Source organism: Centruroides sculpturatus, unplaced genomic scaffold (genome assembly GCF_000671375.1).
Source record: "Centruroides sculpturatus isolate CEXI.00-Female unplaced genomic scaffold, Cexi_2.0 scaffold1233, whole genome shotgun sequence".
Lineage (NCBI taxonomy): Eukaryota > Metazoa > Arthropoda > Arachnida > Scorpiones > Buthidae > Centruroides > Centruroides sculpturatus.
Window position 1 is genome coordinate 25252 of NW_019385603.1, and position 23127 is coordinate 48378.

The 23127-nt window shown below is 29.3% G+C and overlaps 1 protein-coding gene across 1 annotated transcript; it reads right to left on the reverse strand.

The window, feature by feature from the left end:
* Window positions 1–370: 370 nt before the first annotated feature.
* Window positions 371–3613, reverse strand: LOC111640507 (muscle LIM protein 1-like). Its single transcript, XM_023386518.1, has 4 exons — window positions 3460–3613; window positions 1224–1348; window positions 983–1154; window positions 371–896 (listed from the first exon to the last, which is right to left on the reverse strand). The coding sequence occupies exons 2-4, from the start codon at window positions 1336–1338 to the stop codon at window positions 866–868; spliced, it is 318 nt and encodes a 105-aa protein (XP_023242286.1). The 5' UTR covers window positions 1339–1348; window positions 3460–3613; the 3' UTR covers window positions 371–865.
* Window positions 3614–23127: the final 19514 nt, after the last annotated feature.

Consider the following 23127-nt stretch of genomic DNA (forward strand, 5'->3'; position numbering starts at 1 on the left):
CTTAGATTGTCTATTTGCGAGAAAATGAGTGATTTGAATAAGCAATCGCCACTTATTGAAATGCGCGTCCTGAATACAGGAAGCAAGACATCGCCATATTACGAGTTTTCTATGGGGAGATCCTATGTTCAAAAAGACGAACGTAGACCCAAACAGTTTGTGTTTGAATCCTATTTAATTCTGATAATGTATGTCTTGGAATTTTGAAAATCGAATTTGTTGAAAAAATTAACGAATTCGATGGTGATAGTATTCAGGGGCCCCCGTACAATCCCTTGCCCTTTTCCTACTTGTGGGATCGCTAATCCGACNGTGGTCTTTTAGTGATTATTTATCTTTATAAATATAAATTTTGTTTACTATCGTTCGATTTTATTTTCTCTTTATCACAACTCAACAACCAAGCAAAAAAAAACCTGCTAAGAACTAAATCTATATACACATCGTTTCATCACTAAGTTCTATTCTTCCCCTGTAAATTATAATTAAAAAAAAACCAGAAAAAAATTAAAATTAAATTACATTTCTTCAGCAATTTTCAGCGTGCTTCGTTATGTGTTTTTTATTATTTATTTTTTCGACGTAAGCAATTAAAATTATCCTTAATTAAAGGGGAGATATTAATTACAATTTATATAATAAGCAGCGTGGAATGAATAAATAACAATATATCGTTTTGTTGATTTTTATTACATGTACATCGTCAGGCAATGTAACACATCCCTATCCAACAATAATTGTTGGATAGGAGCAAAATCAATTTGACAATGATGATCATTTTTCCTGTTTTTTCCATTTTCTTTTCTTCTTTTTTTAGTTGATGACGATTCTAAACGGTGATGCAGAGAACAGATAAGCAAAAAATCTAGTTATAATTGGGGTCGAGTGGCTTGTTGCTAGAAAATCCAAGTAAAAAAAGGGTATTGTTAGCATGTTGCTTAGAGGAGACGTGATAGAAGAGATTTAAAATTTAAACAATTACCTGACGCAATCGGTGTTGCCCAAATGTTCGCCCTTGTCCATACTGAGACAACCTGCTCCACCGCCGAAACCGTAACCTTTGGGACCGAATTTCCTTCCGTAACATTGTTTGCAAAACAGTTCACCTCCGTGTTCGGTGGCGTTTGTGCTGTCCAACCTCTTGTGGCACAAACCTGCGTAAGACGGACGTTAAAAAAAAAACAGAAAATCGTATGAATTTAATGACCCGTTAAATCACTTACCGCATTTGAAGCAAGTTTTGTGCCATTTTTGACCAGCAGCCAACATCTCTTCGGCGGCGTAGACGGACTTGCCGCATTTTGGGCATTTGGCTTGTTCAACTGGCTTGAAAGGCATGGCGATTTATCTAGAAATAAGCGGAAAAAAATCGTCAGCAATCTAATTTTAACCCCTCTTTAATGAGAAGGATCTTTTTATACATGCAACAGCGCGTCACAGTTCTAATTATAAAAGCTAAATCGAGACAAAGAATTAAATTGTCCACCCGGACAAGATTAGAAAAAAGTCATCGTTCAACTATTTAATTCAATGAAGCACGACCTTGTGTCATAAACAAACACGTAACAAGTGTTACGACGGGTTTAAAATCGTGTTTAAGTCCCTTCTGGCCTTATAACCTCCGAAATCTTACGCCACAAAGCGTAATTTTGGTCATCTGGAGCAACCCTTTATGGCATCAAACCTGCTGACCTCTTGTAGTTAACAGGGGTTGAGAAGTGGGGGGGAAGTTGAATTAACCTTAATGCATAATTATTATTCATTTATTTTTTAAATTATGTAATTATTTAATCTACTTATATGGATATATAAATAACTTCTTGTTGATAAATTATTCTACTTTTAGAAACTATAAATTCAAAGTTTATTTTCTCTAGTTGGAATGTTTATTTCTTGAAATTCTTGCGAAATAAAAATTACAATTTGATTATTTTAAAATAAATAAGCGATATAATGAGGTTACCTCGTTATATCGCTCATTAAAAATTAACTAATTCTAATTAAGAAAAATTAAGACGAATAAAATTAAGATTAAGACCTAAAAATGCATAAATATTTAAAAAAAATAAAATCAAATTTAATTCTAAAATTCAAATTCCAAATTGAGAAATCGCATAAAGAAAACGTGTTTTTTAAAGATGGAGATCTACAAAAATCGTTGTGTAAGTTATTTGTTACTCAATTTTAATATTATGCAACGATAATAATTATGAAAGAATTCTCGAGTATTTTATTACACAGTCAAGTAAAAAAAAAGAAAACGTGTGTATTAACATAAACAGTTATAGAATGGTGCAAAGGTAAACCGAAGAAGCCACCTTAAATGGGAAACATTAACAGTATGATGTTAAATATAGCATGTTATGTGTATGTGTTCTTTTCTTCTTTTTTCCCTCGTTTACTCGAGGTGGCAAACGGAAATCTGCACGCGACATTTGGCGTGGGTAGTTTGGAAATTTCGTGTCGTGCCAGCTTGGCACCGGGCAAGTTGTAAAGTTAACTACCTGTTTCCAGTTAAACAAAAATTTCCTGTCATCGAAAACAATCGAAAACAACAGAAAACTGGGTTAGTATACGAACCCCGAAAGAGTAGGTTAGATTTGTAAACTGTGCGATGACATGAATCTCCATCCCCCCCAACTGATTTAAACCATTAAAAATACTCTCTCCCTCCCGTTTAAGAGACGATTTAATGGGGGAGGCGCGATTCGATTCGAAAAACTAAGTGGCATTCGCTGAATGGAAGTTCATTAAACTTAATTGTTTACTTTTACGATGCTATAAAGTACTGTACAAAGTCCAAAATAGATGGTTAAAAATACTATTCGACTCGTATAGTACGCACCCCCTTTAGAATTCGCTAGGCAATTGCATTCTTCTCATTTAAATGTGACCTCTTTATGGGTGTCGGGAGTGTTTGAAAGGTTTCGGACGTGTTCCTGACAGCTGCATGAAGTAAGAAAATCCTATTTTGGTGTTGGGAAATAATAAAAAAAAAAATCAAATTAAATATGAATCACGTGCGTGTCGAAAGATTCTAAGAAAGTAAAATTTAAAAAAAGGAGTGATAAGAAGCAGAAATCAATTGAAGGAGTCGATCAGATTTCGGTGATGGAATCTCAAACCCGACTTACTGACGCCCCCTACTGATACTTCCAGGAACTAGGAAGTTTTGTTGCCTTATATGGCAATGGCTTAGATTTCATCGGTTTGCGGCTGACCCGTTTCCTATTTTTTTAATGTTTTTTTTCTTTTTTAATAATCCTTTCGATGATTAAAAACTGCCGAAGAATCACATTTTTCTTGGAAAATAAGGCGCGAAATAAGGAACGAAAATGGAAAAAGGAAAGTAAGTCAAAAGTGGAATAAATTCAAAAAACAAGCGAAAAGCAAGAATAATTAGAAAAAAAAACGGAAATTTTTCTGTTTCACAATGAGGATAAGCTTCAACAAACTTACTTGAAGATAGAAGTCGAAGTTTAACTCAACAATACACCTGTTCCTAATGGCTGTGGTCGATCACACTCGAAAGTGCACTGTGCACGCACTGTCGTACGGTAAGAGAGTTTTCTGGTGTTTTGCACACGTTCCGAAAGAAACTCAGAGGGTCGAACGAACAGAGAGACATATAGGGGACTAGTGGTGGTACCCATTGGTAGTTACGTCATCCGTGCGTGGTCTTTTAGTGATATCACGAGTGTCGTATTACCTGCGTTGCTTTCTCCAACATTCATTTTGCCAAATTCCCACCCCCACACCTGACTTTCTTACCTTTTCGTCATCTATCGAATTTATCTTCGGTTTATTTTCTTGTGTGCGACATTTTTTTTTTTTTTGGTCGTCGCTGCTCCATTGTTACACGGTGCACCCTCGTATTTTAAAGCCCATTTTAAGCTCAATAAAAGTACCATCGCACTTGATTTATATATATATATATATATATATATTTTTTTTTCCTCCGTGTTATTAAGTGTTGGATACATTTTTCGGGTGTTGCGCCGTTAAAATGTGTGTGTAATTATTATTTTTACGGGGATTTTTTGTACGGGCATATGAATTATACAGTGGTGAAAGTTATATAGTATGAACCAATCAGAATGGTATTTTTGTAACTTTTCTAAGGATAAAGATAAAAATAGTGCCAACTAAAAGACTGCGTTTTCAAAAATAAATCTTACACCATCTCTCCGTTTGCAGGTAAAATTACAAATGCAACAAGAAACTTTATTTTATTTTATTTCTTTTATTTTATTTTAAATTAATTTTCTGGACTCGATTTTTTTTCGGTTTTTGCGTACGTCGCGCATTAAAAAATTAATTTTTTTTGTGTGTCAAAAAGTATAAAAAGAACACTTAAAATATATTTAAAAATTAATTTAGGAGCTTATTTTTATTTTATTTTTTAAAAAAAAGTTTAGAAATTGCCCTTAAAATCGCTCGTTTTGCGCGAATAATTCCGGTGTGACGAATAATATAAACATAGAAACTAGTGCTTTTTTACATTAGAAAAATTAGATTAATTTATTTAAATTGTTAATTAATTAAATTTTATTTTATTAAAATTATGCATTATTTGACTCGATGGCGTTCGATTAAAACGGCATTTCGATACCCGTTACGAACGTCGCTTCGAGTTCATTGATTGTTTTCTATACAATTACTTAAGCGAATAATTTTAAAAAAAATAATATTCTATAAATAAATTTATAATCTAATTTTATAAATAGATATTAAAATAAGCTTCTGGCGTAATATTTGGAATTGTTGTCACGACAACCGACCGACTAAACCACTGCTTCAGAAGGGTGAGTCAAAATGACGTATTTAGTATGTTCATGGACGTTCCTCTGTCGGTAATGAATGTTTGTTACATAACTCTGGTTTCTTTGGCAGTCACGATGTGCCAGAGATGTCAATTATCCATCACTATTACATTTTCATGTTTTTTTTAAAAAAAGAAATTAAACAAAAATTCCGAATCCCATTAGTTTAATCCCATTTTATTGTCCATTATTTAACAAATTCAATCTGCATTTTGCACCTTGTGCATTTTTCGAATTCCAAAGAGGTTTTTTTGGTATCAAATATAAAAATATCTACTTATTGTCCTTCATAAATTCCTTTATTAATGTAAGGAAAAGCTCGTTTAAAAGAAGAGGAAGCTTTGCTCTTTCTCATCCTTTTCTGGTTACTCATCTACATCCTTTATAACTCTCTATAAATCGAAAAATATCTACTTATTATTCTTTATAAATTCCTTATTAATCTAAGGAGAAGCTCACTTAAAGGGTGAGAAAAGAACAGATTTTGTGATGCTTTTCGTTATCATTAACAGAACGATCATCTACATCCTTTATAATTCTCTCTAAATCTAACAATATCTACTTATAGATATTGTTAGATTACTCTATAAATCTATTATCCTTTATAAATTAATTCGAGAAGTTCACTTATTGGATGAGAAAGAGCATCACGAGTTTTGCTCTTCCTCATCCTTATCAAGATGCTCATCTAAACCTTTATAAATCCTCTATAAATCTATTAAACCTTTTAAATTCTTTTATTAATCTAAGGAGAAGTTTAGTTAAAAGACGAGGAAGAGCAAATCTCGTGATGCTCTTCTTCATCCTCATCTACGGTTGCGTTATTTAAATTCAATAAACGATAATATTGACATGTCAGGGCCGTAACGATGTGTTAGAAGTAAGAGTAACGATTGTTCTTAATTGCCAAACAACAAAAGATCTAGTTTGTTGGCCTTTAACCAACTCATTGACAATCGCAATCACAACTTTTTCATCATTGAAACTTATCTTCTGAGTGTTAACAACAGACTTTTTGTGTACAAATAATTTAAATTACTGTCTGAAATCTTATATTCGAATAATATGTTAAACAGAATGATGCTAATTTATATTGTGATAATTTCCTTTATTACACACGTTGGAGATAACAGAATCATTTGTATATGTCCTCACACTTACAGAGGTCTCAAAAACAATTATTGCAAATTGTTGTGTATTAGAAAAGTTTATTTTGTGCCAAATTACACAATTTTATGCATTTTTATAGCAATATGCCACAAGCCTCAAAAAGTGGCTCGGACATCTCACGAACTGTAATTTTATATTATTAAGTTACGGTTAAACAGTATTTTCTCGACATTTTAATCTTGTTTTGATGTGTAGTAAGGTGCTTTATCCCTTGAACCTTCTTGGAAATTTCAAATTACTGGTATAAATCGAATATAAACGGGCAGACAAACGAACAGGATGCTAATATTAGTTATTTTCCCTCGCTTTAAATTATTGCAAAGGAATTCTGCTTTATATAAGGACAAAATTATTCTTAGAAGGTTGTCAAAGATTGAATGGAATCAATCAAAGACCATTGTACTTCGTTGATTGAATGATTGAACTGAACATTCTGTACACAATATTTCGTACATTGTACTACATAGATTTAGATTTAGTTTCATCACTTAAAAAAAAAAAAAAAAAAGCTATTCAGACGTCGATTTTTCGGGCTATAGCCTCCGAGAGAGGGACCTCAACTTTCAATTTTTTTCTTCTGATTTTTTGTCGAGTATATGATAAACTTTGTAAATTACGTTTAATAAAATTATATGATTTTTCGATTTAAAAAAATTTTTTACGAGTATTTTGGGGGGCCCACTAATAACTTTCCGAGGCCCCACGAAACCTCCAGCCGTTTCTGCATGTTTTTTTTGTTTTTTTGTGGGCTTTTCCGAAGTATAGTACCTTTATATGGGGAGTGCCAATTCTATTTGGCACGCCCCATATAAAAGAACTTCAGGACAATTGTTTTAGTCATAGTTAATTAAAAATTCGAAAATTGTACACTTAATCGAGTAAGATCAGGTTCTACCACTGGATGAAACCACTCAACACAGGTTTTCAAGTAAATTTAATGTCATATCACATTACACGTTGAATGTAAGACACATATTATTTGGTTGTATTTATTACATGATGTTCCAAGATTTACATTTTTGGCCTCAAAGGGCCTTGAAACGTCGAGCAATGTAAAAAAATTGGGTTTTTTTCTGTACGTATTATTACAAGACGTAGCCAATTATTACAATTGGAGGAAGGTAACACGTGTTGGAGGCGGTAGCATCACCGGGGAGAGCCCTTACTTACAAAGTTATTTACAAAGGCAAGGGTCCCTTAGCTTTGTAAACAAGTAAATGAAGAGAAAATCAAGTACAGGAAGATTTGAATGCGACAATATGTATTTACTCTTCATCCAAAGCTCTAGTACCCACATCCACAGTACTAAAAGGGGGTTTGCCCGTTCTAATTCGGGCCCCCTAATAGCGGTTCTACTTACACTACTGGTTTGAGGCAGGTGATGAGGATCTATTATTATAACAAAGCCTGTATTATGGCATGAAAATTTGTCAGAGAGCCCATAATTCTTAAGTGTGACTCCGAACACATTAAGAACTTTAGCTTATTTTCTTTCTAATTTTGAATATTTTTAAATATAATATGAAAAAGTGCCCAGTTTACAAGATTAATATGTATATTAATCAAATATTATACAAGAGTTGTACAAGAATGAATATAGGGCCTTTATAAGCGTGACTGGACTTATACTTATAGCCCTACGATCCTGTTATATAAGGCCTGTTATAAGTCTAAGCTAGGGCCTTCTCCACCAAACCGCTTAGTTATAGACTCCTAACTCGAGCCTCTAAGCTGAATTCCTGTTTATAAGCTTAAGTTGTGTGGACAAACGTGGTGTATGTCTATCCGCCGAAACAATAACATTCCATTTAAAAATAGTATAGTTCATTTACACTTGATTTATTATTAACCAATGAAACAAGACATTTACCTTAAAAAAATAAACAATAAATTTAATAAATTTTATTTATTTTTTAAATATAATATTCAATTGTTTTTAAGATTCTTCCAGTGAAACTAGTTATAAAATGCGGACACTTGACGCAATTTTCTGAAGAAATGAAATTTATAAATGAATAAACTAAATTAAACTACAGGACTTATTTATATTTAAAGTTATAATTTAAAAGAACACAAAATAAATTTACAATTATTTGAGTTGCTTCCCAGAACAAAGTTACTGTTATTGGTAGAATGTTGCCAATTCAAAGTAATATTTACAACAGCTATGATGACAAAATAGTTTCACTGACACAGTGCCAAAATCGAGAAAATATATCTACCTACGGGTGGTTTGAATCCAAAACAGACAAATTTGGCAGGATTCTATTGAGTCCAAACTAATAATACAACTATTATATAGCTGGAAATTTTTATTTTTAAAACGGATTGTTCGCTAGGAAACATTCGATTTACGTTTATTTAGACCCGTAACTAATTTATGAGGCATCCGAATTTATTTTTAATGAATTGATGCCTGTAAGATTTGATAAATTACTTTGGTAGAATTTAAATTTGTCGGTTGTTACTGGCAAAAGTAATTCGCCTATGTTCTTATACATTAATATTCGATACATTTTAATTGTTTATAAAAAACATATATGTGTACAATATCTATTCTCTGCTTATAGGGCCTATCAACACATTTCGTCGGTGGTTCATTTACGAGGCCTCAAATTTTGAGTTCTTATAATTCTCCTTTTGTACATTATAGCTTTTATAAACTTTTTTATATCCCTCTTTTATATATTTTATACACTCTTTTTATAACTTTATACGTTGTTTATTAAAATTTCTTAAAATTGGAGGAATACTCCTTAAACCCTAATTTATACGTTTTATACACTCCTTAAACCCTAATTTATACGTTTTATACACCCCTTAAACCCTAATGTATACATTTTATACACTCCTTAAACTCTCCCTTATGTATTTAATATACTTCTTTTGATCTTTATACGCTTCTTTATACCCTCCTTTATATTTTACATACAGACAGCTTGACCTTCAACACTTCATGTCTATATAATAGCATGTGGCACCCCTTACCTAATTATCCTACTACAATTTATAGGATATAAATACACATTAAATAAATCCGGCATTAATCGACGAAATATTAAAAAATTAAAGGGAAAATAAGGAAGGAAAGGGTGAAAATAATTAAAGTGGAAATTATTGTTTGTAAATTTTGAAATAGATACTTGAAGGTCTTTCAATGTTACTTTCAAAGTTAAACTTTCCGTTTTCTCTTTGGTCTTTTTCTCTTTTTTCATTCTTCTTTATTCTTATTTTTAAGCGTGTAAGTATCATTTTTCGGAAGTTAGTTAAAGGCTTATTTAAACCAGTTGAAAACACAAAGATGCGATTCTTAATATCTGATGATTTCATCACTTAATTATCCACTTTGTATTATTAAATTACAGAAGCAGATTTTTATAAATTATTTTATAAATAATTTATTTAATAATTTAAAATTTTATCGGCATTTTTTAAAATCAAATTTATGCTTAAAAATGCTTTTTTTAATGCATCTTACTTTAAACAATGGAAGCAAAGAGATACCATTTAAAAAAACAATTAATTTAATGTGAATGAATGTAAAAATTATATGTTTATTCGATTTTTAAAACAGATTAATTTATAAAATAATCACTCTTACTATTTATAAATTGAATTTTCTTATATAAACAATACGGGGTGGTTCGAAAGTCGAGTAACCCTCGCCAGCAATCGACAATTTGTGCGTGTGTGTGCAGACTTGTGTGTATATGCGTGTCAAAACGGAAGAATGGTGCCATTTTGAACAATTTATATAAAGTTTAAGTAATAAAGTATTTTAGTAAGACATATATTTAGTTTTATTAACTTTTGGGTCACCCTTTATATACGTGTCGTGTTATATACGTAACTAACAATACTATTTCTATAAGGGTAGGAGCCATTAGATTGGTACGTACGAGTATGTCTTGGTGTAGGGAGACAAAAGACTCTCACTATCATAATCATTGGTTAAAATTATACCCCACTTGATCCCACCACCATTATGCAATATGAGTGTCCTGGTACCCCTGGGCTCTCATACTGCATAATAGTGGTGAGATTAGGTGGGTTTTACAGCTATAGTTAGCGCGACCATAAAGACTTTACTCCCTCGTCCTCGGTTAGAAGGTTCGATCAAATGGGGGCAAATGACCCATTTGTTCCCCCAGCAAAAGCTGGTGTATGTGATAACAGACAAGACAGTAAACAAAATGGAATAAAGACAATTTGGCAAGAGGATTTGGTTTCACTATATCGAGGTCTTAGACGCGAATCTTATATTCTATATTCATTATTTCGGGTTTTTATCAAAGTACATTATAATATAAGAAAAAATTTAAAAATTATGCGTTAAATATAAATTAATTTTGAATATTTTTTATAATATTTTGTGCGGTTATTCAATTTTTAGAGATGGAACTTGTGCTAGATATCGACCCGTTTGGGCCTCTTTTTTGTAGAAAAAAATGGAGACGAAAACAAAAAAGTTATTGAAGTTGGGTGGGTTGATATCTTTGCTAAAGCACTTCGATAACACCAAGCGAAAAGTGTTAAAAAGGAGCTGGTATCTAAAGAGAAATAACCTTGAAGGACCATTCCATCCCTCTTCCCAACTTAAATAATCTTCCTTTGAAAGGCGACGATATTTTCTATAGACTACAAATAGATCTAAACTTAAATTTATAATGAATTAAAATGTTTAAAAATTTTATTAATTTAATTATAAAAATAGCGAATTTAAGACTAAGATTTTGCTGTGGGAATGATCTGAGAAGATGACGTAAAAAGTACGATCGGAATATAGGAAAATTCAGCAACGAGTTGCTTAACTTTCCCGGCGACGTTTAAAACCGTGTGTGTGGCGCCATCTGTTATGATATTTAATTATTATAAAATGGCATAAAGCTTAATTTTGAAGGTAGGGATGGGTTTTATAAAAAAATTGTAAATGCTAATAACAACCCTCCCTACTTGAAATACACACGACCCCCTTTATCTCCCCATCCCCTCGACCTTTAACCGCCAAAATTTAATAGCATCAATCCCTCTAATGCACAAACTTTCTTGCAAAATTTCAGAAATTTTCGACAAAAAGCACAAGAGTTATTAAGCTTCAAATTTGTGCCACCCACACCAACATTCATACAACAGAAAAAAAAGCCGAATTTTTTTTGCATTTTTCGACGTTTCAATGTCGTCTGAGTCCAATAATGTAAAAATCTGGGGGTCATTTTTTTACCGATTGTCATACTTTTCCTCTGTTATATTAATATATAACAGAGCCAGAAAGTAAAAATAAAATGTGCCATAAAGCCCCTATGGGATCCGATACTCCATAACACGCATTTACATGTGCATTTATAAGCGTGTAGATCACGTTTTGTAACTTATAATTGCATAATAAAGCGAATTCCTTGCCTATGTATGGAACTTTTGAGTAATTCCGAAAGGGATGAGATAAAATATTGAATTAGATCTAAGTGTTATGCCCTTATAAAAGAGGATCGTTTAAAATTTCGTCTTAAAATGTAAGGCATTCCTCCCTATCTCAATTGCCTGTTATCTTCGCTTTTACCTATTATCAATTTGTAAGCTACGGCTAAACTATAGGCCCTATGACGTTTATTGGACCGTTCCATTTTGGTTTAGGTTTGACTAACTAAACTTATTTAATGAATACATTTGTTCGGGCTTCATTTAGACTTGTTGTAGACCCTATAATTAATAACCGAGGTCCCTTTCCTTCCAGAAAATAATATATCGATTTAAAAACACGAAGTTCTAAATTGCACCAAGCCCTAAATTGCTCGTAAGTCCAGGCATTGCGCATACAGTCAAACCTCTGAACAACGGCCAAATGGGAACGTAAAAATTGGCCGCCGTTTGGAGGTGGCCATTATTTTGTACACATTGTTAAGAACATTTGTAAAAGAATGGCCGCCGTTTACAGGTGGCCGTTGTTTGGAGTGACCATTGTTTGACACTTAATTTAAATAATTCATTCGGAAATCCGTTAAAGAGGCGAAATTAATTCCCAAAATATTTTAAAAGGAATGAAGTCATTTCTGGATTTCGGGGGCGAGAATATCGAGAGGGGGAATGGAAATTCCTGAAAGGATCAAACACAATAGAGCTATTATATAAACTGAAGTTTTTAACTTAAACTTGGATCAAGATTGGGGAATGTCGCTTCAATTTATCGCACTTTACAGTGAAATAACACAAAATTTTCGGGTATTTCGTTTTCTATTCACTTCTATTTATACACAAGCAGACAAATCTGTTGAAACTGGAAAATAAATCTTCTATTGATTCGTTCTTGTTGGAGTCGGATTCGTTTGCCTGCTTTAATGCCAATTTTTTATTTATTTTCGAGTTTTCTTCCTTTGATTTTAAATAAAAAATCGAACTTGAGCCGTTGTTAATTTGTTTATATTAGGCCTACGTTGAGCTCGAAATTACAAATATTGCCTTTATAAATGTTTTTTACGCGTATTAAATAATGTATTTCTTACCAAAACACGCGGTTAACTGACTTTTGGGTAGCCTGTATTTTACTGCTGGCGCCAAAGTCAGTTTACTGCTTGTTTTTACGCCGTTTATCAGCCCAAAATCAATTTGACGTGGATTTTTTGCAGTTTTACAGCCAAAAAGCAAGTTAATCGTGTTTTTTTCAAAATTAAATTATTTCTCGCAAAAGGTTTCACAAGAACTTTATCTTCCAAGTGTCCCACGGATAGCCCAAAAGTCAGATAACTGCGATTCTTTCAAGAAATTTAGCAATTTCTTCGAAAAAGTCAGTATTTTCGCGGACATTTAGAAGCGTTGTAATTCGTTTCGAATAGTTTTTGTAAAGTAACAAAGTAATTAAATAAGAAAGAAATATAGTCCGGTTAACTGACTTTTGGACCCCCCTGTAAATTAAAAAAAAAGTAAATAAATAAAATGCAATCATTCAAATTTTTAAAAGTGAATTATCGAGAACCTCTATGAATTTTATTATTTACATTAATGCTTTATTTCCTTTATATGCTGTTATTTATAATAATAATACAGTCAAAACCTCCGAATAGCGGCACCGATCAGAGCATAAAAACGTTCGTTGTTCAGAGGTGGCCATTATTGAAGGTTCGACTACATATTTTTAACATTAATATAAAAGCTAATTTAATCAATTTTACCTTTATTTTATGCTAAAATTTGAAAGAAATTAATTAAAATTTATTTATTTATAACTAGAAGAAATTATTGTAATTAATTTAATGAATATTGAATAATTATTGTTTATGTTATTTAACATTTTATTTGTTTATTGATAACACGCATCTGCATTATAATGAGTCAAAGATGTATGTTCGCTACATCTATACACATTTTATTTTTAGTTATTTCTATTATAATAGCTGTTTTCCCTTGGTTCCTTAATAGAAAAACTCTCCATTCTTTCAATAAAAATGATTCATTTTCCATTAAAAAAATTATACAAATTATTATTTAATTAATAAGTTTAATTAAAGGGTCTATATAATTTATATAACACTTCATATTAGGATTATATCATTTAACTAATTAGTATTAGAAATTATAATGAGGTGGGGTGATGGGATCCTCTTTAGAGACTCTAATGCACGTGATTGAAGGATTTACTCTTAGATTATGTAATTCCTTAATTATTATAAATTAGAGGATTACAGGAGCCTAATTAATCTCTAATTCTAATGCTTAATATTCTAATTAAGCATTTGTTTGTGCCCGTTTAATTAAGATCCGTTTGTTGCTTAATTCTCTGCGGAATTAACGTATTAAGATTAGTAAATTTATGAATTTTCTAATGTTTCGAAGATGTTAAATTAGAAAATTAATAGAAAATTTAAATACTTTTTAACTACTGAATATTTTGAAATTATTATTTTATTTTTTAAACGACATTTTTTAAAAAGATTATAACGATTTAATATTATTTTCGGAAATAATTATCTAAATAAATTTTCATGGCTAATTATGAGAAGTTTAGAGTCTTTATTATGTTAAAATATTTATTATTTTGTTCGAGATATTGTATATTTGTTTAAAGAGATTATTATATAAAAACTAAGCGAAATAAATTTTTTATTGTAGCGTAAAAGAGTAAAAACGCATTCAAGTTTTAAATTTAAATAGTAATTAATTGAAAATAAAATTTCAATTTATGTATATAAAATGGAATATCTGCTTGTCTGTTCTTTATACACTTCTAAATCCTTTGACCGATCTTCACAAAATTTTTCATAGTTACTCTCTAGAACCCAGAGGAAAATATAGTCTACTATAAACCTGGACATCCCACTCATCCTACTTTTAATATCATATTTCTCCTATAATCTTAGACCGATCTTGACCAAACTTTTCATAATTAGGGGAGATCGGGGCAAGATCGGCATGTTAAGCTTTACTTAAATTTTGTGTAATAAATACTGCTATAAACTAAAAAAAAAGCTTTGCATATTGTCTATTGGAATGTTACCTTACTATAGAACTGGCTAAAATCAGTTTGGAAATAAAAATAATTAAAATAATTACAACTTTATAAGAAGAGAGAAATTGACGAAGTTGCCCCGGGTATAGGGGCAAGATCGACAACTTCTCTCTTTTTGTAAAGTTGTAATTATTTTAATTATTTTTATTAAAGTTGCCCCTGGTATAGGGGCAACAGTAATGGGGCAAGATAGGCACGTATATAAAATTATGTTATTAACAATGTATAAGTTGGAATTCACTATTAAAACAAAGAAATACAAATCCAACACCCATTTAATATTATTACAACGAAATGCAAGTTCAAAGACATATATACATGAATAACAAATGCAAACATGTTTCCATTTATCATCTGTTTGATTTTTATCCTTTGCTTCTAATGTGGCTTTATGTTGCCGATCTTACCCCGCTAGTCATGATTTCGAAACATTAAGTATAACCCTGAGAACAGAATGCCAAGCTACGATCTGGCCACGTGAATAAGTTGAAGTTACATCCTTCTAACAGGAAAAGTAACTTTCGTTATCATGGAATTATAACAAAACCTGCCAATTCAATATAAATGGGAAAAAAATATTATATGAAATTCAACGAAAATGAAAATTTGCTTGATAATTCAACTACGTTTGTTGGAGAACAATAAAAACACTACACTCAACAAGCCACCAATAAAACTCAACTGCCTAACCTATAACCAAAGTCTCCTTTTAATTTGTTTTTAAAAAAAAGCGCTTGACAAACTTGCCCCGCATGCCGAAGTTGCCCCGGTCTCCCCTACTCTCTAAGATCCTAGGAAAATGTAGGCTATCAGGTACCAGAGCACCTTACTCCTTGACACTTAATAATAAACATAACAATGGTAAACTAAAATAATCAAACTTTTAATATGGTTGCCCTCAATTACTTTTTACCCGGTTTCCCCTATAAATTAATGTTTTATTAAACTAAAATCTTTAAGAGTGCATTTGTCATTTTATGCCTGTATTCTATGCACATATTGTGCCTAAAGTGCAAAAGGGCCCGCTCTACACAAGGCCCCATACAAGCGCTCGATAGCACTGTTTATATATTATAGACACGTAGAATATTGTCGTAATAATAACTCTGTATCTGCACTTTCATCCTTGATGTCGCATTGTAATTAATTTAATGAATATTGAATAATTATTGTTTATGTTATTTAACATTTTATTTGTTTATTGATAACACGCATCTGCATTATAATGAGTCAAAGATGTATGTTCGCTACATCTATACACATTTTATTTTTAGTTATTTCTATTATAATAGCTGTTTTCCCTTGGTTCCTTAATAGAAAAACTCTCCATTCTTTCAATAAAAATGATTCATTTTCCATTAAAAAAATTATACAAATTATTATTTAATTAATAAGTTTAATTAAAGGGTCTATATAATTTATATAACACTTCATATTAGGATTATATCATTTAACTAATTAGTATTAGAAATTATAATGAGGTGGGGTGATGGGATCCTCTTTAGAGACTCTAATGCACGTGATTGAAGGATTTACTCTTAGATTATGTAATTCCTTAATTATTATAAATTAGAGGATTACAGGAGCCTAATTAATCTCTAATTCTAATGCTTAATATTCTAATTAAGCATTTGTTTGTGCCCGTTTAATTAAGATCCGTTTGTTGCTTAATTCTCTGCGGAATTAACGTATTAAGATTAGTAAATTTATGAATTTTCTAATGTTTCGAAGATGTTAAATTAGAAAATTAANTTTAAAATAGTGTGAAATTTTTGTAATTAAATATTCTTAATAATTTCCTCGCAAAATTGTGTCTGGTAACTTAATCAAGAGCATTTTTTAACAATAGATTTTTGCTTAATAAGAACTATTTATTATTAATTTTTTAAAGTTACGAAAAAGTATTTATTGAATCTTTGCATTTTCCTGCAGATCCAAGCAAACATTTTTTATTAAACAATAAAAATAATTTTAGATTTGTGTACTAAATGAGAAAATTAATAAAAAAGACTTTGGAAGGAGAAGTAAAATATTCTATAGAACAATGCAAATAGATAATCAAAACATTTTTAAAATAGTTTAAAATAACTTTAAATTTAAATTAAATTTTCATAATTTAAAGAATATTGAAAGCGGCGAATCATGGAAAGCTCAGAAATAATTAATAAAGAAGAGCATTGAAAACCCCTTTTCCGTTTTAGATTCGGTTTCTCTGCATTAATACGAAGTTATGCGGGTTGCCTCCCTCAATTAACTATTTCGGTAATTTTCTTTTAAAGCAAAATTCTGTACATATTTTATGAAATATTTTTATATTTTGTATGAAATATCTTTCTTAATTTTTATTTTTTAACTTCATGCATTCTATATCAAATATAATATATAATTATAACGTTTTACTTATTAGTTAGCCCCTTTGAGAGTGAGGAAGTATATAAAGTATTATTTCATTAAATTAGATTCATAAAATGTTAAATTACAATCAGAAAGATACAAAGATAATATAAACTATCTTTTGATTGGTCGAAAATGTGGATATTTAGTGACTTAGAAACCGATTGAAGATAGTTTCTAATAATAAAAATAGATACAACTGGCTACATGGAGGACATTCACTCCTATCACTGTTTAATTTTGACCTTTTTTTTAGTAAATTATCATAAACATTTGCATTTGTAATACCTCGGCCGAACTGAATTTAAATAAAATAAATTTAATAAGAAATCTTTATTAAATCTTTCATTGTATCAAGCTACTCATCAGTGAATAATGTGATATTCTATAACAAGATTAGTATAACATCAATGGCAATTTTAATGTTATATAATTGCATTTTTTTAGATAACAGTCATGTGAGTATGATATTTATTGCATTTTCAACGTTTCTATAACGGTAAAAATAAGAAGGTAGTATAAATGGATCTGTTGAAAGTGTGGAAAGTATGGGGAAAGAGTGAAGATGCCTCTTCAAATCACAGGGTGTTTGGTATGTCACTCCATAGTTTTAGTGTTAAATTCTAGAAAATAAACAAGCACACAGGAAAAACAAATGTATGTAAATGAATGTACATTTATTACCATTTTAGTTTCCATATAGCATAGAAGGTAAAATAAGCAAATTAAGGTTTCACATCGCTGACAAGTTGAGCTTCCACTGCGTGAGACGGGCCTTTTCACATCTTTGACATACTCTTTATTCATGAATTTAAATTGCAACATGAAATGAATTGTTATATGCTGTTCAATTTTGAGTTGGTTTTGAGTTAAAATCTCTCCTCAACATGATTGATTGCCATATCTCGTATCTGGCAGCTATCTGGGCTCACTCTTGCATGGATATTGTATTTTACGATACTTACCATTCACCTGAAAAAATATAAAAATAGCATATGTTAATGCATACAACCATATCAGAATGGATTGTACATTTACGTTAACACGCATTTAAAAGTAGCGAGTGAATTATCGACTATTCTTATAATAGTTTTGTCTATCCCGTACGAGTAATAATGGATAAACTTGAAACTTTTGCTTATTTTACTTACTAATTATTAATTTACCTATTATTAACAGATGCATATTTATTAATCATTACTTATTTTTATTAATTTCTTGATAGTTATGTCTTTTCTTTACTTTAAAAATTTTAAATAAAGAGCTTAAAATAGAGAAAAAACAAGATTTTTAGTATTTAGTAGTGTTTAAAGTACATTTTCAAATACATTACCTTTGCAGTAAACATTATTTTTTACTTGTTTACTGTATTGTAGGAAACTTAAAAGAGAATAAGTATAGAATTTTAAGTTTTCGGGTCGTTGTGACCATGTTTCTTGACCTAAATAAGAGGCAACTTTCGAAACTGATCCAAAGCAGAACTCATCCAAAAAATCGCAAGACTTGGACCTTATCCAGTAACATTGACAAGTTTTAAAAAAATGATTCGAAAAACTTAAGTAAAATTTTATGTTTTTCGCTTATATTTTATAAAAATTTTATGTAAATAATCAAAATATTTTTGATTTTTACACGAATTTACTAAATTATATATTTTTAAAATTATTTGCTGCTTTTATTATAATTATGTTTTAGAAAGTGAGATTCCTCATTTGAGTATTTTTAATAAAACAAAATTTGATTGGAAAATGGAATAATCACATCTACAGAAGGGAAGAAACAGAATTCCAAAAATGATCTTGGATAATCCAGCAGGAAGAAGAGGAAAAGAAGGAAGAAGAGAGGAAGAAAAGGAGAAAAGAGAAGGAAGAAGAGTAACAGAAAGAAGAGAAAAAGAGAACATTCAAAGAAAGGATCGCAAAAATCCTGAACACATCTCCTGGTCTAGAAGCTAAGACGACGACGATGATAATGATGATAACGAGGAGAAGGAAATATTTCCATAGAAAAGAACTTTGTATTGATATTTTTAAATTATATCTTCACATATATAAGTTATATACATAAGATTACTAATTTTTGTATATTTAATAAAAGTTTTTAAGAAATACAAATTATTATATAAAGACTTTTACCCAAATTAAGTCTATCTTTATAAATATAAACGATACGAAAATACAAAAACGAAAAATATATTTTTATATCAGAATAATATTGAAATATGTAAAAAATAACATGGTTTTAATTAAGAAATTAAACCGTTATTTTTATAATTATATAAAGTACAAATTGCAACTATGAATACTTTTTATTAAATTCTTGCTGCCTTTTTGTTATAATGTAGAAGGATTTGAGTCGAATTAAAACGATCATAATAAAGAAAAAATTATGGAAAATATAAAATTAACAAAGATGTAGTTTAAGTATTGTTGGAAATATTATCGAGTGAAAGAAATTCTAGAATAAAAACAAATCATTGAAAGCAAAAAAGTTCTAGAATAAAAACCATTTTAGAAAGTTTACAAGCTGATAGCAAGAATTGTTAGGCAAGTACAATAGACTGTTTAAATGAGGTGAACCTGTTACAAATTGCAATATTTAATAATTAAAAATTAATTATATAATTTATACATTATTCTTTTATTTTCACGGATATATAAACTATAAAAATTATTTTCATATTTGTTATTAATTTTCTGAAATTTAAGAAATAATAAAAATAATTTCAGTTTAAATTTCTTAAGCTGTAGTAGCAGCTGCAGAAGTAGGAGTGTCGTTCTACCGATAGATCGACAGACGAACGATGCGTTCAAACTGAAACATGTGATACAACGAAAGTGGATCGACCTGTGTTTTCACTTTATCGATCACATCGATCTTTCTGATAAGATTTAAGGATATATCATTATAAAACTTTCACACTACCATTCTTTTGTGTTACGTATGTCCACCATTGTTTGAACGAATAACTGGGTTGTAAATATAGAAAATATATATTAATTTTAAAATTATAGAACTATTTTTATAAATAAATAATTCTAGAATTTAATAATATATTTAGTTATTTATTCGTTATAAGTCAAAATGCATTCAGAATATTTACATGTAAATCTACCACTTAAGGCATTTTTTATGTTAAATTTTACTGTTTAGAATAATTATATTATTGATAGGCTCTAAAATAAATACTATATTTGTTGTTTTATTAATATTTTTATATAAAATAATAAATAAATTTCTGTGATACATATGAATACATTTATTCAACTGTATAAGAAATTAATTCTATATCACACAAAAATTCGTTTTAATTGATTAATAAAAGTGTATATAAGTTAAATTCAATGTATAATCTTACATATAATTTAAACAAGTAAAATTTAGTTTTTATGATTTTCTATTTATAAAATATATAAAAATGTATACAACAACTCTGAACTCTACCGAACTATATCGATTATATTGCATACACTAATAGTTTATGAGTAAAACAAAGGAGTAAAAATAAATAAAAATAAAGCGAAAGTTTAGATTATCTGATTTGAATTTTAGTTAATAAATTTTCAACTTAATTCTATTTTTATTCACTTTCTCAAAACAATTTTTTTTTTCAGTAAGTGAAAATGCTATTGTAATGATCGATTCTTGTGGAAGAAATCAATTTAATCCATCGAAATGTGAATACCTATCAAGCTAAACATGATCAATTTCATTTTAAATCCAATTTCAGTTTCCATTTTAAATTTTACGTCTTGGGCTTGACCAAGCGCTAAAAGATCTAATAAAAATGTTGTTTACGTTAATACAATAAAATAAACATTTCAACAATTAACTTATAACTAAGAACATATATTGACTTATATAATTTATAGTTCTTTTCTAGCCTTATAAACCACTAAGCTATTGGTAGATTGATTTATCGGGGTTATATACTGACAGGGACAACCTTACAGATTAGGGATTCTATTGAAACCCGATAGGTCGATAGCTTAATGNTAAACGATACGAAAATACAAAAACGAAAAATATATTTTTATATCAGAATAATATTGAAATATGTAAAAAATAACATGGTTTTAATTAAGAAATTAAACCGTTATTTTTATAATTATATAAAGTACAAATTGCAACTATGAATACTTTTTATTAAATTCTTGCTGCCTTTTTGTTATAATGTAGAAGGATTTGAGTCGAATTAAAACGATCATAATAAAGAAAAAATTATGGAAAATATAAAATTAACAAAGATGTAGTTTAAGTATTGTTGGAAATATTATCGAGTGAAAGAAATTCTAGAATAAAAACAAATCATTGAAAGCAAAAAAGTTCTAGAATAAAAACCATTTTAGAAAGTTTACAAGCTGATAGCAAGAATTGTTAGGCAAGTACAATAGACTGTTTAAATGAGGTGAACCTGTTACAAATTGCAATATTTAATAATTAAAAATTAATTATATAATTTATACATTATTCTTTTATTTTCACGGATATATAAACTATAAAAATTATTTTCATATTTGTTATTAATTTTCTGAAATTTAAGAAATAATAAAAATAATTTCAGTTTAAATTTCTTAAGCTGTAGTAGCAGCTGCAGAAGTAGGAGTGTCGTTCTACCGATAGATCGACAGACGAACGATGCGTTCAAACTGAAACATGTGATACAACGAAAGTGGATCGACCTGTGTTTTCACTTTATCGATCACATCGATCTTTCTGATAAGATTTAAGGATATATCATTATAAAACTTTCACACTACCATTCTTTTGTGTTACGTATGTCCACCATTGTTTGAACGAATAACTGGGTTGTAAATATAGAAAATATATATTAATTTTAAAATTATAGAACTATTTTTATAAATAAATAATTCTAGAATTTAATAATATATTTAGTTATTTATTCGTTATAAGTCAAAATGCATTCAGAATATTTACATGTAAATCTACCACTTAAGGCATTTTTTATGTTAAATTTTACTGTTTAGAATAATTATATTATTGATAGGCTCTAAAATAAATACTATATTTGTTGTTTTATTAATATTTTTATATAAAATAATAAATAAATTTCTGTGATACATATGAATACATTTATTCAACTGTATAAGAAATTAATTCTATATCACACAAAAATTCGTTTTAATTGATTAATAAAAGTGTATATAAGTTAAATTCAATGTATAATCTTACATATAATTTAAACAAGTAAAATTTAGTTTTTATGATTTTCTATTTATAAAATATATAAAAATGTATACAACAACTCTGAACTCTACCGAACTATATCGATTATATTGCATACACTAATAGTTTATGAGTAAAACAAAGGAGTAAAAATAAATAAAAATAAAGCGAAAGTTTAGATTATCTGATTTGAATTTTAGTTAATAAATTTTCAACTTAATTCTATTTTTATTCACTTTCTCAAAACAATTTTTTTTTTCAGTAAGTGAAAATGCTATTGTAATGATCGATTCTTGTGGAAGAAATCAATTTAATCCATCGAAATGTGAATACCTATCAAGCTAAACATGATCAATTTCATTTTAAATCCAATTTCAGTTTCCATTTTAAATTTTACGTCTTGGGCTTGACCAAGCGCTAAAAGATCTAATAAAAATGTTGTTTACGTTAATACAATAAAATAAACATTTCAACAATTAACTTATAACTAAGAACATATATTGACTTATATAATTTATAGTTCTTTTCTAGCCTTATAAACCACTAAGCTATTGGTAGATTGATTTATCGGGGTTATATACTGACAGGGACAACCTTACAGATTAGGGATTCTATTGAAACCCGATAGGTCGATAGCTTAATGGAGGAGAAACGTGTATTTGTTGTTTAAAGGGAATTTATGTGTATACTCCTCTATTCTATATACGTGTTTGTATGTATACATACGTACTTATATACAGGTATTTATTAAACTTTAGTTATTAAACATAAAAAAGAGCAATAAATTGCTTAAAATTGTCACTAGATAAGTTTATTTCAATACAAGAGTAGATGATATTTTTATTGATTTTTTTAAGAAAAATGTTTTAAGCTAATATATATTAATAACAATAGTGCTAATTAATAATAATATGTAAAGGTAGATCAATAAATAACTAGCCGAAACCGACAGCCCGGTTGGTTACTCCGTCTGATTATTTATTGATTCATCCTTATATAATATACATTACCATTAATTATTATTATTATTATTTTTATTTTATATAATTTCTTATA